This window comes from Paralichthys olivaceus, chromosome 10, assembly GCF_024713975.1.
Source record: "Paralichthys olivaceus isolate ysfri-2021 chromosome 10, ASM2471397v2, whole genome shotgun sequence".
Classification (NCBI taxonomy): Eukaryota; Metazoa; Chordata; class Actinopteri; order Pleuronectiformes; family Paralichthyidae; genus Paralichthys; species Paralichthys olivaceus.
This window is the reverse complement of record NC_091102.1, coordinates 23,477,863-23,491,707: the sequence shown is the minus strand read 5'-3', so window position 1 is coordinate 23,491,707 and position 13,845 is coordinate 23,477,863. Positions and strand designations below refer to the sequence as shown.

The window sequence follows — 13,845 nt, the reverse complement described above, 5'->3', positions numbered from 1 at the left end:
AAGAGTCTATCAGATTGTTTCATACAAAGACCACTGAGGCAGCTGGCCTGTAGTGAAGCAGCAGTGGCATATAAAACATCTCCTACAGGTTTTAGAAGATAGACACCAATGTGATTATTTAACTCTACTTTACTGTTCATGAATTAGGTTTGAATTAGTCTCCATGATGATTTCAACACACTGTGACCAGTGAACAGAAAATAAACAAGCATTGCATCTTTGCAGCCAAATAATAAGATGAGCATAAATCTTCCTTAATTCTAAAACAAATATTCAAGGGTAACAAAAGATTGTTGAAGATGTAGGCCATTCACATCCCCAGCGCTCTGATTTCCAGCCACAGCAGCCTTTCATATATGTGAGTCAGAATAACTGTCTAATCTTGTTGCAGTCCAGTAGGCAGGGATAAGTCCAAGGACTAGGTCTCTTTTTCACTGCTGAAGGGTGTATGAAGCTGTAGTAATTGCCCCAAAAAGGTGGTTCAATAGAGAGGAAGGTGGAGAATGACTGATTTAGTAACTATAAGGTTTCTAATGGAATTCTCCACTGCTTCTCGGGCACTCAAGCTGACAACCATTACCTGAACTGATGCATAGTCCATTACAGCATCCCCCGCTGTAATAGAGTGTCTATCATGTGAAATACAGAGACGTCAGGTGCCAAAGCATGCACTTTCACCCATGTGTGAAGGTTTAACCCAACTGTAATGGCTTTTATTTTAGGCACTGCTGCATGCTCTTAAAAATGGGCTTAAAATCAAGAGTGAAAGAGGGGAGAGGAAGTCAATCACAGATGGGTAAAAGGCTGCTGTTAGATGGTGTATAACTCATGTAATTGCCCCCCTCTCTCTTTCTGGCAGGGCAGTACAAACTTCCACACTAACCAGTGCTGAACTAAGTTTAACCAGACAACAGGCATCAATGACATAATGTTCTAAATTAATTCATGACTGGTCTATAACATACTGATTAGTTTCATAAACCTCAATTGAGGTCCTGTTTTGGCCAATCAATAGCCCAAAGTTAACCTAGTTAGCCTAAAGTTAAATTAGTATTTTAAAATTGCATCCAAATTAAAAATGTATTAAATGTAACTGAGACTCAAACTAAGAATTGTTTGAAAAAACCCTTGATTCAATACATCAATTGTGTAATTTGTGATTGACTAATTGTTTCTGCGCTGTATCAAACTGTTAGTGTGGCTGAGCAGTTTGAAATGGTACGAGCAAAAGAAAAATATAAACATGGTTTCTTTCATTTGATAAAATGAGCATGAGTTCTTAAATGTTGAAACCAGCAAATGAACAAGAGCTTTGTGTAAGTAAAACCCAAGTGTGATGTAAACTGGTAAATCTAATTTGAGAATAGTAACAGTTCAAATTAGACCAAACATACATATTGCATATATATTATCATTAATTTCATGTTTCCTAGAATTCATTTATTGCTAATATTATATTTTTATCCAATTAATATAGTTTACAATTCCATGAACATGTTTGCTATGATCGTGTAACCTTAATGCTCCCTTTTATTCACTTCACATTTTCCCCAATGAAGCTTCAAAAAAAGGGTTTGACAGCATTTCTTTTTTTTTTTACCATGTCCATCAGTCTACAGCTTGTGTCAGCACTCAACTCAAATGCTGTAGGTTCTGGACAAAACTACAGTATATATTTCACCAAAATATTTAACTGCATAAAAGTGTTATTTTTAGCAATTAGCACCCTTACCAGATTTTGGTTTAAAAGCATCAACAATAAACAGGTGGATAATAATATAACATTTAAAAGCACAGATTCTGCATAACGTGTACTTTAAATTTTAATATTCTGGAGAAATTTTCTTTTTAGTCCTTGCAAACACACCACTGGGTGGCAGACTTCACTTTTCATTTCACTGGAGATGCATGTGTACTGGACTAAAACTGGAAAGCAGCAGTTTCTGCTGTTAATGTTTTTAACCACATTCAGAAGACTCAAAATATCAACTATTTCAGCAACAGCAAGGTTAAATTTGGTATGTGTGTTGTAGATATTCATCTCACAGGTTACACAGCTACACAGTGTAAGACAGCCAACTACAGGGTGAACCCAAACAGCAGGTGATAATTCAATGAGCTTGCAAAAATATTTTTAACTCCAGAAAAATGTATTTCAAATCTTAAGAAATTCATTTATTGACACAATATGAAAAATATCAGTATAGACAGTAGACTGATAATCATCCAGACAGTGAATTTATTGTGGGCACAGTCGTGTTTAGTGGGGAAAAAGCTTCAACCTCATCCACTTCTAAACATTTCAGTATTATTTGGTATCCACACTACTTTTACTTCCAGTAGACATCAGCTTCTTATCCTTCATCAGCTTCTCCCGAGCCATGGGCTCGATGATGGAGCCCAGCTGGGTGACAACCTTTGGCTTGGTGATCTTCTTAACTGTGTGCTCTGTGTTCCAGGTGCGGCCCACGGGAGAACGGACAGTGCTCTCAAACTGCATGTGGTTCTCAAAGGGAAAGGGCAACGAATTCACCTGGTGGAGGCTAATGGAGCTGTTTCTCTTCTCCGAGATGATGACACTGGGCAGGTGCTTATCTTTCCTGGGTGGAGGCAGCGCAGTCTTGATCCTGAACTTCCTGCGTTTGTTGCGGGATGGCTTAAGCCCACCCCCTCCCCACTCTCCCCACCCAGGCAGTGTCAGGTCCACCACCTTAGGTCTGCCTGCCTCTTCCTGATTCCTCTTGTCCAAAAGGAAGTCTGACATGACATCATCTCCAGCAAAGGCCTCTTTAATTAGCCCTCTCTGTTCCAGCTTTTCATCCTCTGTGTCCTCCACTGTTGGGGCAATCGGGATTTGGATCACTTTTGCTTCTATGGTGAGAACTTCTTTTAGCTCAGTCCCTCTCTTCCTTTTTCTATTTTTTCCTGCCTTCAGAGTTACTGACAGAAGATTTTCTGGTACAGGCTGTGGCTGAACAGGTGCTTTATCAGTTGATAACTCCTGACTGAGGAGCTCCACATCCTCCAGAGTCCTGATTCTCTGATCTTCTTCCAGCTGAGCAGAGTCTGTGTTGTTGGCGTCCGCTGCTGCATCAGCCTGCGCTGCTTCGGCATCCTGACGACAGTTTGCTATAACTTGGAAAAGACTAGTGAACTCAGACAGCTGCTCCTCCTCTTTGTCAGAGGTATATTCTGCTGCAGCTTTCTTGCCTTGATCCACCAATATCACTGGAACGATTTCATCCTCCTGAACCAGACGCAGTTTCCTCCTGTGGTCAAATTCTCTGAGGAGTGCTTCCTCCTCAGTTTCCTCCACCTCCTCATCATCATTCTCCTCAATTTTATTTCCCACCACTCCCGTCCCCTCCACTGTAATATCAAAAATGTCTCTCCTCTCTGTGGGTTGCTCAGAGAGCTTCCCTCTCATCCAGGGATTTGAAGAATCCAGCCCTTGCTCTGTATCATTTACAAAATCAGGAATCAATTCTGGAGAGCCTACCTCTTCCTCCTCCTCCTCCTCATTATTATTCAGTGATGTCACCAGCTTCTGGGTCAGCTCCTTGTTCACCTCCAATTGTTGCTGCATTGCTTTGCGAGCCCCCTTGTCATATTTAGAAATGATAGCATTTGATTTGGCCCACTTGCCACTGTTCTGATGCTTCAGTGACATCCTCTCCTGCATCCTGGCGAGCTCAACCTTATTCAGCTCCTCTATGGCAGCAGCTGGGTCGGTCTTAATCATCTCATCAAACTGCTTCAAGAACTCTTTACGTTTGGCTTTATTGTGCACCTTGTGGTATTTCTTGCTCTTGATCTTTCTCTCTCTACGGGCCTTGGCCTCATAGTAGGACTGCAGTGCGCGGGCCTTCTGTAGCTCTGCGCGGCGGATCTTGGCCTCCTCCAGGCTCATTGCGCTCAGGGAAGCCTCCTCTACAGGGGTCAGGATGGGGTCATTGATGGGCTGCTTGTTGGCAGATAGGAGGGCAAAGATTTCCTGCTCGAGTGGGGTTTGTACCTTCCAGCTGGTCACCACCCTCTCCATAGTTTTGGGGCCAGTGGGCTCCTGATTGAGGGGGAAGACCAACTGCTCAGCCCTTTGGTTCTGTTTAATGACACCTTTCCACTTAGACACCTCTGTGGCTGCCTTCTGAAAGGCAACATCTCTCTGGATCCTCTCACTTTCCTGCTTACTGACAGAACACTCGATGGTCTTTTTACTTTGCTCTAGGTTCTTCAGCTGCTTCTTGGTCTTGGCTGATACTGCGCGGTTTTTTTCCACGGTCCCGATGAGCTCCGACAGGTCCATTTTGTCGCCCTCCCCCTCCGCGGTGACAGTAAAGTCAGACATGTGGACGGATGCCTCGGATCGCTCCGCCAGCTTTTTCTTCCTCTTACCCCCGAGAGCGTTGATAGCTTCCAGCAGCTTCTGGCGTTTTCGCTCATCGTTGTGGCCGTCGTCGTCATCCTCCTCTTCCTCGCTGGTGATGTTTACATCGGCCTCATTCAAACGCTCTAACTCTTCGTCGTAGACCATATGTTTCTTCTTCTCCGACCCCTCACAGCTCTTTTTAACTCTCTTTGAGCTCACCATGGCCTTAGTTTTGGACACTTTAGCCATGCTGCAGTAACCTCACAAGTGGACGGGATTGTAAACACGTGTACTGCCCGTACCGTCAACCAGAGCGTTGTCGGTAAATACTCGCCGTAATGCAAGCAGTACTGTCGTAAAATAGCTTCTTCTTTACGTTTTATGGTGGTGACACAATGGTGTTTTACCGCCACCAACTGGAGACGAGGTGTTATACTGAAACAGATGTTCGGTATCACTCTCGGTCAGTTTATCATCGTTTAATCCATGTTCCACTTTAAAATAATTCGTTTGAACGAAATAGAAAAGTGATAATAAACACGTTTTCCGTTTTTGTTCTCATAATCAAGAGCGAAATAAATCAAATTCAATAAACGGCCCGATTTGATTTTGTACCTCTTTACATTTCTGTATTGTATAAATGCTTTAAAAGGCATACAAGTGAACTGGAAGTCAAAGTTAATATTTCAAAAATAAAATCTAACAGTAATGTTAGAGTTGTATTTGTACACAATACACGTGTCAATAAATCTACACATATGCAAAATAGATAAAGGATTAATTTGTTGTTTTATTCTTATTAAGACATAAAATACATGGCACAGCATGAATTAGCCTAATTTAATCTGTATATTGGAATAGTCTGTGTCCTCTTTCCCAGATAGTTGTAACTCTTATAATCAGCCTTAGTCATCCAAGCCTGAAATCAAATAAACCAATTCATCTAGTTATCATATATCGTCCGCCTGCCCCTTACTCTGAATTTTTATCTGAATTCTTAAAGTTGTTATAGTAGGTGATTTCAACATTTATGCAGATGTTGCCAATGACAGCCTTAGTTGAGCTTTCAAATCAATAGAAGACTCGATTGGTTTCACTCAACATGTGAATAAACCCACTCACTGTGTAAATCACACTCTTGTTCTTGTTTTGACATATGGCATAGACATTGAAAATGTAATAAAATTTCCCCAAAACCCTCTTCTGTCTGACAATTTTTAAAGTACATCTAAATTTAGAATTATTGACTACACTGATTCTGGACAGAAATTATATTATAGTCAGTGTTTATCTGAAAAACTGTGAACAAATTTAACAAACTGCTTCCTTCTAGACTCAGCCATGTGTCAGTACAATACAGGAAAGTTATCAAAACTTTACTCCCACACTAGTTGATAACTTTGTTAATAGTACAGCAACTTCATTAAAAACAACCCTTGACGCTGTCGCCCCACTAAAAAAGAAAAAGTTAAATCAGAGGAGATTAGCTCCATGGTATAATTCTCAAATATGTGTTTTAAAACAGATGTCACAGAAGCTAGAGAGGAAGTGGCGTTCCACCAATCAATATGACTTTCAACAAGAAAGCACTGAGAAATGCCAGAACCTCTTATTATTCATTATTAATAGAAGAAAATAAGAACAACCCCAGGTTCCTCTTCAGCACTGTAGCCATGCTGATAGAAAGTCATACCTCTATTGACCCATCTATTCCTCTAACCCTGAGAAGCAATGATTTCATGAACTTTTTCACAAATAAAATTATAACCATCAGGAAAAAAAATCCACCACTTCCTCCCAATGAATAGCACAGATACATTGTCTTGTCCTGAAACCATTCAAGATTCAAGGGTTTATTGTCATATGCACAACAATTACATTTAGCAGTTGCCAATGAAATACTTGAGTCAGGCCCCCTGTAGCCATGCTCAGAAAAATTACACAGGATAAAAATATAAAAAATGAAATAGAATATATACAATAACAATACATCTAAAGTATTCACATAAAATATATTAAATAAACATCCAAAAAAGTAATGCAAATATTATATTATAAGGTGCAGTGAAGGCACATTATGGCAGATGGGAGGAGTTTAAAAGTCTTATGGCCTGGGTGATGAAACAGTCTCTGAGCCTGGTGGTGTGGGCCCTGATGCTGTGGTACCGTCGGCCAGATGGCAGCAAGGAACAGTTTTTATTTGAACCATTTTTATTTTATCGATATTCCTGAACTTAGTTTCATCATCTAAACCAAAAACTTGTCAGTTAGACTCTGTCCCAACTAGACTTTTTAAGGAAGTTTTCCCCTAATCGACAGTTCCATATTAAATCAGATGAACATGTCTTTGTTAATCGGCTATGTACCACAAGCCTTTAAGGTAGCTGTTATTAAACCTCTGCTTAAAAAGCCTACGCTTGATCCAGAGGTTTCAGCTAATAATAGATCTATATCAAACCTGCCCTTCGTTTACAAAATCCTAGAAAAAGCTGTTGCTAACCAGCTGTGTGATTACTTAGATAGTAACAGTTTCAGTCAGGATTTAGAATCCATCACAGCATAGAGACAGCACTATTAAAAGTTACTAATAACCTTTTCATGGCATCAGATAATGGACTTGTCTCTGTAGTCGTCCTGTGGGGTCATAAGATTCTGTTACAGAGACTGGAACATGTAGGGATTAAACATCTCAGAGAAACACTGTCTGACCAGATAGTCACCTTGGATGGTGTCGGTTTGGCCTCCAGCTCCACTGAGGAACCTTGGAGTAATGTTTGACCAGGACATGTCATTTGACCAACATATAAAACAAGTCTCTGGGACAGCTTTCTACCACCTGCGCAATAGTGTGAAATTTAAAAACATCCTGTCTCAGAAGGATGCTGAGAAACTCGTCCATGTGTTTGTTACTGCTAGACTGGAATACTGTCACTCTTTATTATCAGGATGCCCCAGTTAGTCTGTGAAAAGCCTCCAGTTGGAACAAAATGCTGCAGCACAAGTGCTGACAGGAACTAGAAGGAGAGATCATATTACTCCTGTCTTAGCTTCTCTACATTGGCTCCTTGTAAAATTCAGAATAGAATTCAAGATCCTGCTCCTCACATTTAGAGCCCTTAACAATCAAGCCCCTTCATATATCAGAGCTCATAACACTGTATTATCCAAATAGATCACTTTGTTCCCAAATCACAGGCTCTCTTGTGGTTCCAAGAGTCAGTAAGAGTAGAGCAGGAGGTAGAGCATTCAGCTACCAGGCTCCTCTCCTGTGGAACCAGCTCCCACTCTGGGTTCAGGAGGCAGACACCATCTCAGCATTTAAAGTTAAACTTAAAACGTTCCTTTGTGATAACGTCTATAGTTAGTTCTGGATCAGGTGAGTCCTGAACCATCCCTTAGTTATGCTGCTATAGGTCTAGACTGCTGTGGGTCCATTTGACAGTCAGGGGATTTAAATAATTTTTATAGTAATGTTTAGAAATAAGACGATCATGTGAGGATTAATTCAATAGTTCTGGATCATGTCATGTGAATAAAACATATGTTCTGTTTTTTATGTTTACGTGGTGTATACCTGTATACATGAGGATAGAGTACATATTAGACACACCTTTGAATAACCCAGTTCCTTTACACAGCACAAGGAAAAGCAGCTGACAAATAAATGTAATTGTTTTAAATATATATTTTATACAATATGGAACTACATTTATCATGTAAGTGAAGAAAGTGTAGGGTCGTGGTTTACATCGTATTTCGATTTATTTTAAACGAATATTACAGTAAAAATAACCGCAGAACTCTCAAGATGAGCAAAGACGATGACGTGATCAAATCCGTCGCTCCAATTGCAGAATGACATACTGCGTCCTCCCGTTCCCGGGAGTTTTCTCTGCCGAGTCCAAACTTCCACCTATGCCAATAAATATGGAGAAACTAAAGAATTGGAAGAGCTCTTATTATGGCAGCAGCTGAAATACTTCCGGGTTATCTCACCCAGTTAGGAAGGTTTCTAACAAAATGGACTATTCGATCGATTCGGGTGCACCCGACGACGTGTACGTCACATGTTGCGATCATGTGACCTGTCACCAGCTACCGTTTAGTTCAACATGGCGACGGCTTCGTCTGTTTTCCTCAGAGTGAGAACTGGGTCAAAGATAGGTGCCCAATATGACCAAGAAGGCAACCTTATCCAGGTAAATACAACTTAATTATCACTGCACCAATGATGTTAGTGTGAAACAGCAGATATGTGTCAACACATAACGTGGACGCTTGTTCGCTAACGTTGGAAAAAGCTGACGCATTGGAGGTAACGTTATTCAAGTGTTTAAACGGCTCAACGCTTAGCGTCATGACAGAGTGAAAAGAAACTGTAGAGAAATCAATGTCAAGCAAAGTCTGACATCAGATGAGAACAGACCCCCCTGCTCGCCTCTTTCCTCACATGTCGTTTAGAAGCAAGCTGCATTTGAAAACTTCCCTCACTGCTGCAGCTTCTGTGTTCTACTGACGTAGATGATGATGATGATGTTGTGTCTGGCTCCAGGTGGAAACCAGAGAAGACGAAGAGCAGAGTTTCAAACTTGCGGAGATCCTGGAGCTCTTGCTGGCAGCTGGTTACTTCCGAGCCAGGATAAAAGGACTATCACCTTTTGATAAGGTACACACTGGATCTGTTAAAGTGTGGTGTGATTAATTCATGCTTGTGCAGTTGACACAATATCTAATCAAAAATGTCTATATTAAGGTTGTAAATTTCCAAGAATACAAGTCGGACAATTCACTGTTACTTCAAGAGAAACAAAAATCATCAAATTCCTTGAAAAAACCCCTCAAACCTTTAAGTCAGATATTTGGTGCAAAAGGACAACAAAGGGGACAGTGTGGTACTGCAGAACAAAAGCTTTCACATTATTCAAAGTAGTGTTTTTTTCCCTTCTAAAGAAATTCTTGATGCTGATGATAATATGCAGATATGGCCAAGACTGCAGTTTAGTCCTTGTTTGTCTGGGGTGGTTTCTTTTCGGTGTCCTGTCTCCCCATGTTTCATTTCTGGTTGCACGCCTGCCATTGATCAACTCATCAATCCTGCAGTACATGTGATCCACTTCTTCACTGACCCTTCATTAGATCATTGCCTCAGCCTATTTAGTATCACAAACTAGGGTTGGGTGATAGTATCGGCAAATGCAGTAATGGAAGAGCTGTTACAACTTATGATAGGATCTCACCTCACTGCACTTTATGCAAATAAACATGACTGTGTCTGATTAGAGAGAGAGAAAGAGGCCACACTGGATGCGGAATAGCTGCGGAACCACTTGGTCTTCCTTTCTGCGGCCATGTTAACAGTTTGGATCTGACACACTGCTAGGCAGTGGGCTCTTCCGGTGACACTCCTTACAAATCATGTGGCTGGAATAGAGTTACACCCAAAACAAGTTAGGTTGATGCACACAGCATAGTGTGTGAGTGTAGGGGGAGCAGAAACTAACATGCTAATGTTTGGGTTCCTGCAAAGAGGTGGATGACACTGCATCAATGCAGTGACTGAACATTATCATGTTTTTAGCTACGTTCATTGTTTTAGTGATTATCCACTGCTAAATAATTATAACCACTGCTGCTTTAGGAACAGGACAGATGCTCATTAAAGGTCCAGTCGTCCTGTGTCAATGTCTCTACCGGAGCTTCCCCCTCACTGCCCCTCTGACCTGAACTCACTTTACACTTTAACAATAAACATCACTGATCACAAGATATTAGGGCACGTATAGGACTGATGTTTTAATATTCTCTACAGTTTATGAGACACATGTTTAAACCTGCGACGCAACATGAGATGTAACGTGATGCTCACAGACTTAAGAGTTAAAGTGACCGAAACGATCATTAGTCATGATCTGTAGTAGTTTGTATGCAATGTTATAAGTAATACGTGAGGCCCTATGAAAAACAATTAATACTTGGTCTCACAAACACCAGTATCATCAGTACCATCATACTCTCTCACACAGTCCTACAGTTGTACAACACACCTACTGGTGCTACTTGGACACGTCTTCAGTGATGAACCCATAGTCATAGGTCATAGGGTGTTTCAGGTTTTTAATCATCAGACACCCTCGCCCGGGCGACCCAGCTGGAAGTAATCAGTCACCGACTTGTATACTGATTGGTTCACTGACATGTCAAGCCTTCCAAATCAAAAGATCCATAAGGAAGCATGTTAGACCAGGGACTGCACTGTGCCTCTTTGGGAATGTTTTAAACTCTCCCGCCATTACAACAATGTCAGAAATGCTGGATCCATAGAGATCTCCTGTAGTACAGCAACACACAGGGGCCTGCAGCTGAATGCGGCGGGTTATTCAGACCTTGTTCGTCAGGTGTAGTGTTTTCAGACCAGGAGCACTTCCTCGTCTGACGACCGGGCCACACTGGCTGCGGTTGTGCCACTGAATGCCTGCGGATCGGCTCGCTTTTCATTTCCGCGTCCATTTAACAGATCAGAGTGGCCACACTGCCTGTTGTTCAGCCGTGGGTCGCAGCAGAATATACAGAGAAAATACATTTTCTATATAGTTTTGACATTTCTTTTAAATAAATGTCACAAACATGAATGATTGCAATGCTGCATGTGTACATTTAAAGGAAAAAGCACTCCAGCGTTTCTGTAGAGCAAATATTTTAATTTGTTTTTGCAGGAGCAGGGGATGTATGGCTTCATACTGTATAGTGTGTTATATTAATATTATATATATATATATATATTAATATTATATATATAATATTATACTCATACAATACATATAGCAGGGCATTATGCCTGGGGACACACTGGTTGACCCAAGAGACAACATTAGTAGTGTGTGTGAGAGAGTATGATGGTACATGTACGAGACGAGCGTATAGTAGTGTGTATGAGAGTATGATGATACATGTGAGAGAGTATGATGGTACATCTAAGAGAGTATATAGTGTGTGTGAGAGAGTATGATGGTACATGTAAGAGAGTGTAGTAATAAGTTTGAGAGAGTATGATGGTACATGTACGAGACGAGCGTATAGTAGTGTGTATGAGAGTATGATGATACATGTGAGAGAGTATGATGGTACATGTAAGAGAATATGATGGTATACAGTCCCCTCCAAAAGTATTGGAACGGTAAGGCAAATTCCTTTATTTTTGTTGTTCACTGAAGACATTTGGGTTTAAGATCAAAAGATGACTATGAGACAAGAGTTCAGAATTTCAGCTTTTATTTCCTGGTATTCACATCTAGATGTGTTAAACAACTCAAGACATACCACCTTTTGTTTGAACCCACCCATTTTTCAAGTGAGCAAAAGTATTGGAACAAATAATCTTAAAGTAAATAACATTTAATATTTGGTGGCATAACCCTTGCTTGCAATAACTGCCCCAAGCCTGCGACCCATCGACATCACCAAACTGTTGCATCCTTCATTTGTGACGCTATTCCAGGCTTTTACCGCAGCTTCTTTTAGTTCTTGTTTGTTTCGGGGTGTTTCTCCCTTCAGTCTCCTCCTAAGGAGGTGAAATGCATGCTCTATTGGGTTAAGGTCAGGTGGTTGACTTGGCCAGTCTAAAATCGTCCACATTTTCTCCCTGATGAAGTCCTTTGTTTTGTTGGCAGTGTGCTTTGGGTCATTGTCCTGCTGCATGATAAACTTCCTCCCGATTAGTTTCAATGCATTTCTCCGTAAATTGGCAGACAAAATGTTTCTGTACACTTCTGAATTTATTCTGCTGCTACCATCATCAGTTACATCATCAATAAATATCAATGAGCCTGTTCCAGAAGCAGCCATGCACGCCCAAGCCATGACATTACCTCCACCATGCTTCACAGATGAGCTTGTATGCTTCGGATCATAAGCAGTCCCTTTTTTTTTCCACACTTTGGCCTTTCCATCACTTTGGTAGAGATTAATCTTGATCTCATCAGTCCATAAGATGGTGTTCGGGAACTTTTGCGGCTCATCTCTGTACTTCTTTGCAAATTCCAATCTGGCCTTCCGATTCTTACTGCTGATGAGTGGTTTGCATCTTGTGGTGTGGCCTCGAACAGTGGATTGTGATACCTTCACCCCTGCGCTGTGGAGGTCGTTGGTGATGTCACTTACTGATATTTTGGGGTTTTTCTTCACAGCTCTCACGATACTTCTGTCATCAACTACTGTTGTTTTCCTTGGCCGACCTGTTCGACATCTGTTACTCAGTACACCTTTCTTTTTCAGGACATTCCAAATTGTTGTGCTTGGTATGCCCAATGTTTGTCCAATGACTCTCATTGACTTTCCTTCTTTTCTCAGCTCGACAATGGCTGGCTTTTCTCCCATAGAAAGCGCTCTGGTCTTCATGTTGGTTTATCCTCTTTAACAGGAAATGCAGTCTTGATAGGTTTGAACCAAGGGTGAAAACTTAGACTAGTCATGCAGAGCTATTTAATGTTTGGAAAATCAACCTAAAAGGCAACACCTGGGCAACAAGAAACACCTGTCAGTCACATGTTCCAATACTTTTGCTCACTTGAAAAATGGGTGGGTTCAAACAAAGAGTGGTATGTCGTGAGTTGTTTAACACATCTAGATGTGAATACCAGGTAATAAAAGCTGAAATTCTGAACTCTTGTCTCATACTCATCTTTTGATCTTAAACCCAAATTTCTTCAGTGAACAACAAAAATAAAGGAATTGCCTTACCGTTCCAATACTTTTGGAGGGGACTGTATGTACGAGAGACTAGAATGGTACATGTAAGAGAGTATGATGGTACATGTACGAGCGTATAGTAGTGTGTGAGTATGATGATACATGTAAGAGAATATGATGGTATATGTACGAGAGTGTAGTAGTATGTGTGAGAGACTACAATGGTACATGTAAGAGAGTATGATGGTACATGTACGAGCGTATAGTAGTGTGTGAGTATGATGATACATGTGAGAGAGTATGATGGTACATGTACGAGAGTGGAGTAGTGTGTGTGAGAGACTACAATGGTACATGTAAGAGAGTATGATGGTACATGTACGAGCGTATAGTAGTGTGTGAGTATGATGATACATGTGAGAGAGTATGATGGTACATGTAAGAGAATATGATGGTACATGTACGAGAGTGTAGTAGTGTGTGTGAGAGACTACAATGGTACATGTAAGAGACGATGAGACATGTAAGAGAGTATGATGGTACATGTAAGAGAGTATGATGGTACATGTAAGAGAGTATAGTAGTGTGAGAGAGTATGATGGTACATGTAAGAGACTATAGTAGTGTGAGAGAGTATAGTAGTGTGTGTGAGACCAAGTATTAATTATCTCTCATTGGGCTTCTAATTAAGTAAATTGCAGTGGCACAGGATGATTGTACGAGCAAGTAAAAACTATTTTGTGCATAAGATAAACATATGTATATAAATATATATATTTATATACAGAGAT

The 13,845-nt window shown here is 40.7% G+C and overlaps 2 protein-coding genes across 5 annotated transcripts in view; one reads left to right on the top strand and one right to left on the bottom strand.

Moving 5' to 3' along the window:
• Positions 1-2,149: 2,149 nt before the first annotated feature.
• LOC109637411 (U3 small nucleolar RNA-associated protein 14 homolog A) lies at positions 2,150-4,733 on the bottom strand. Its single transcript, XM_020099748.2, has one exon. It carries the CDS (start codon positions 4,616-4,618, stop codon positions 2,309-2,311), a length of 2,310 nt encoding a protein of 769 aa, XP_019955307.2. The 5' UTR covers positions 4,619-4,733; the 3' UTR covers positions 2,150-2,308.
• Positions 4,734-8,408: 3,675 nt separating this feature from the next.
• ccdc93 (coiled-coil domain containing 93) overlaps positions 8,409-13,845 on the top strand; it is a 34,352-nt gene continuing 28,915 nt past the window's right edge. For all 4 annotated transcript variants that reach the window (XM_069532297.1, XM_069532296.1, XM_069532295.1 and 1 more), the window contains exons 1-2: positions 8,409-8,568; positions 8,922-9,035. In XM_069532297.1, coding sequence (XP_069388398.1) covers positions 8,482-8,568; positions 8,922-9,035 — 201 coding nt within the window. In that variant the 5' untranslated portion in view covers positions 8,409-8,481. The remainder of the gene's footprint in view (positions 8,569-8,921; positions 9,036-13,845) is intronic.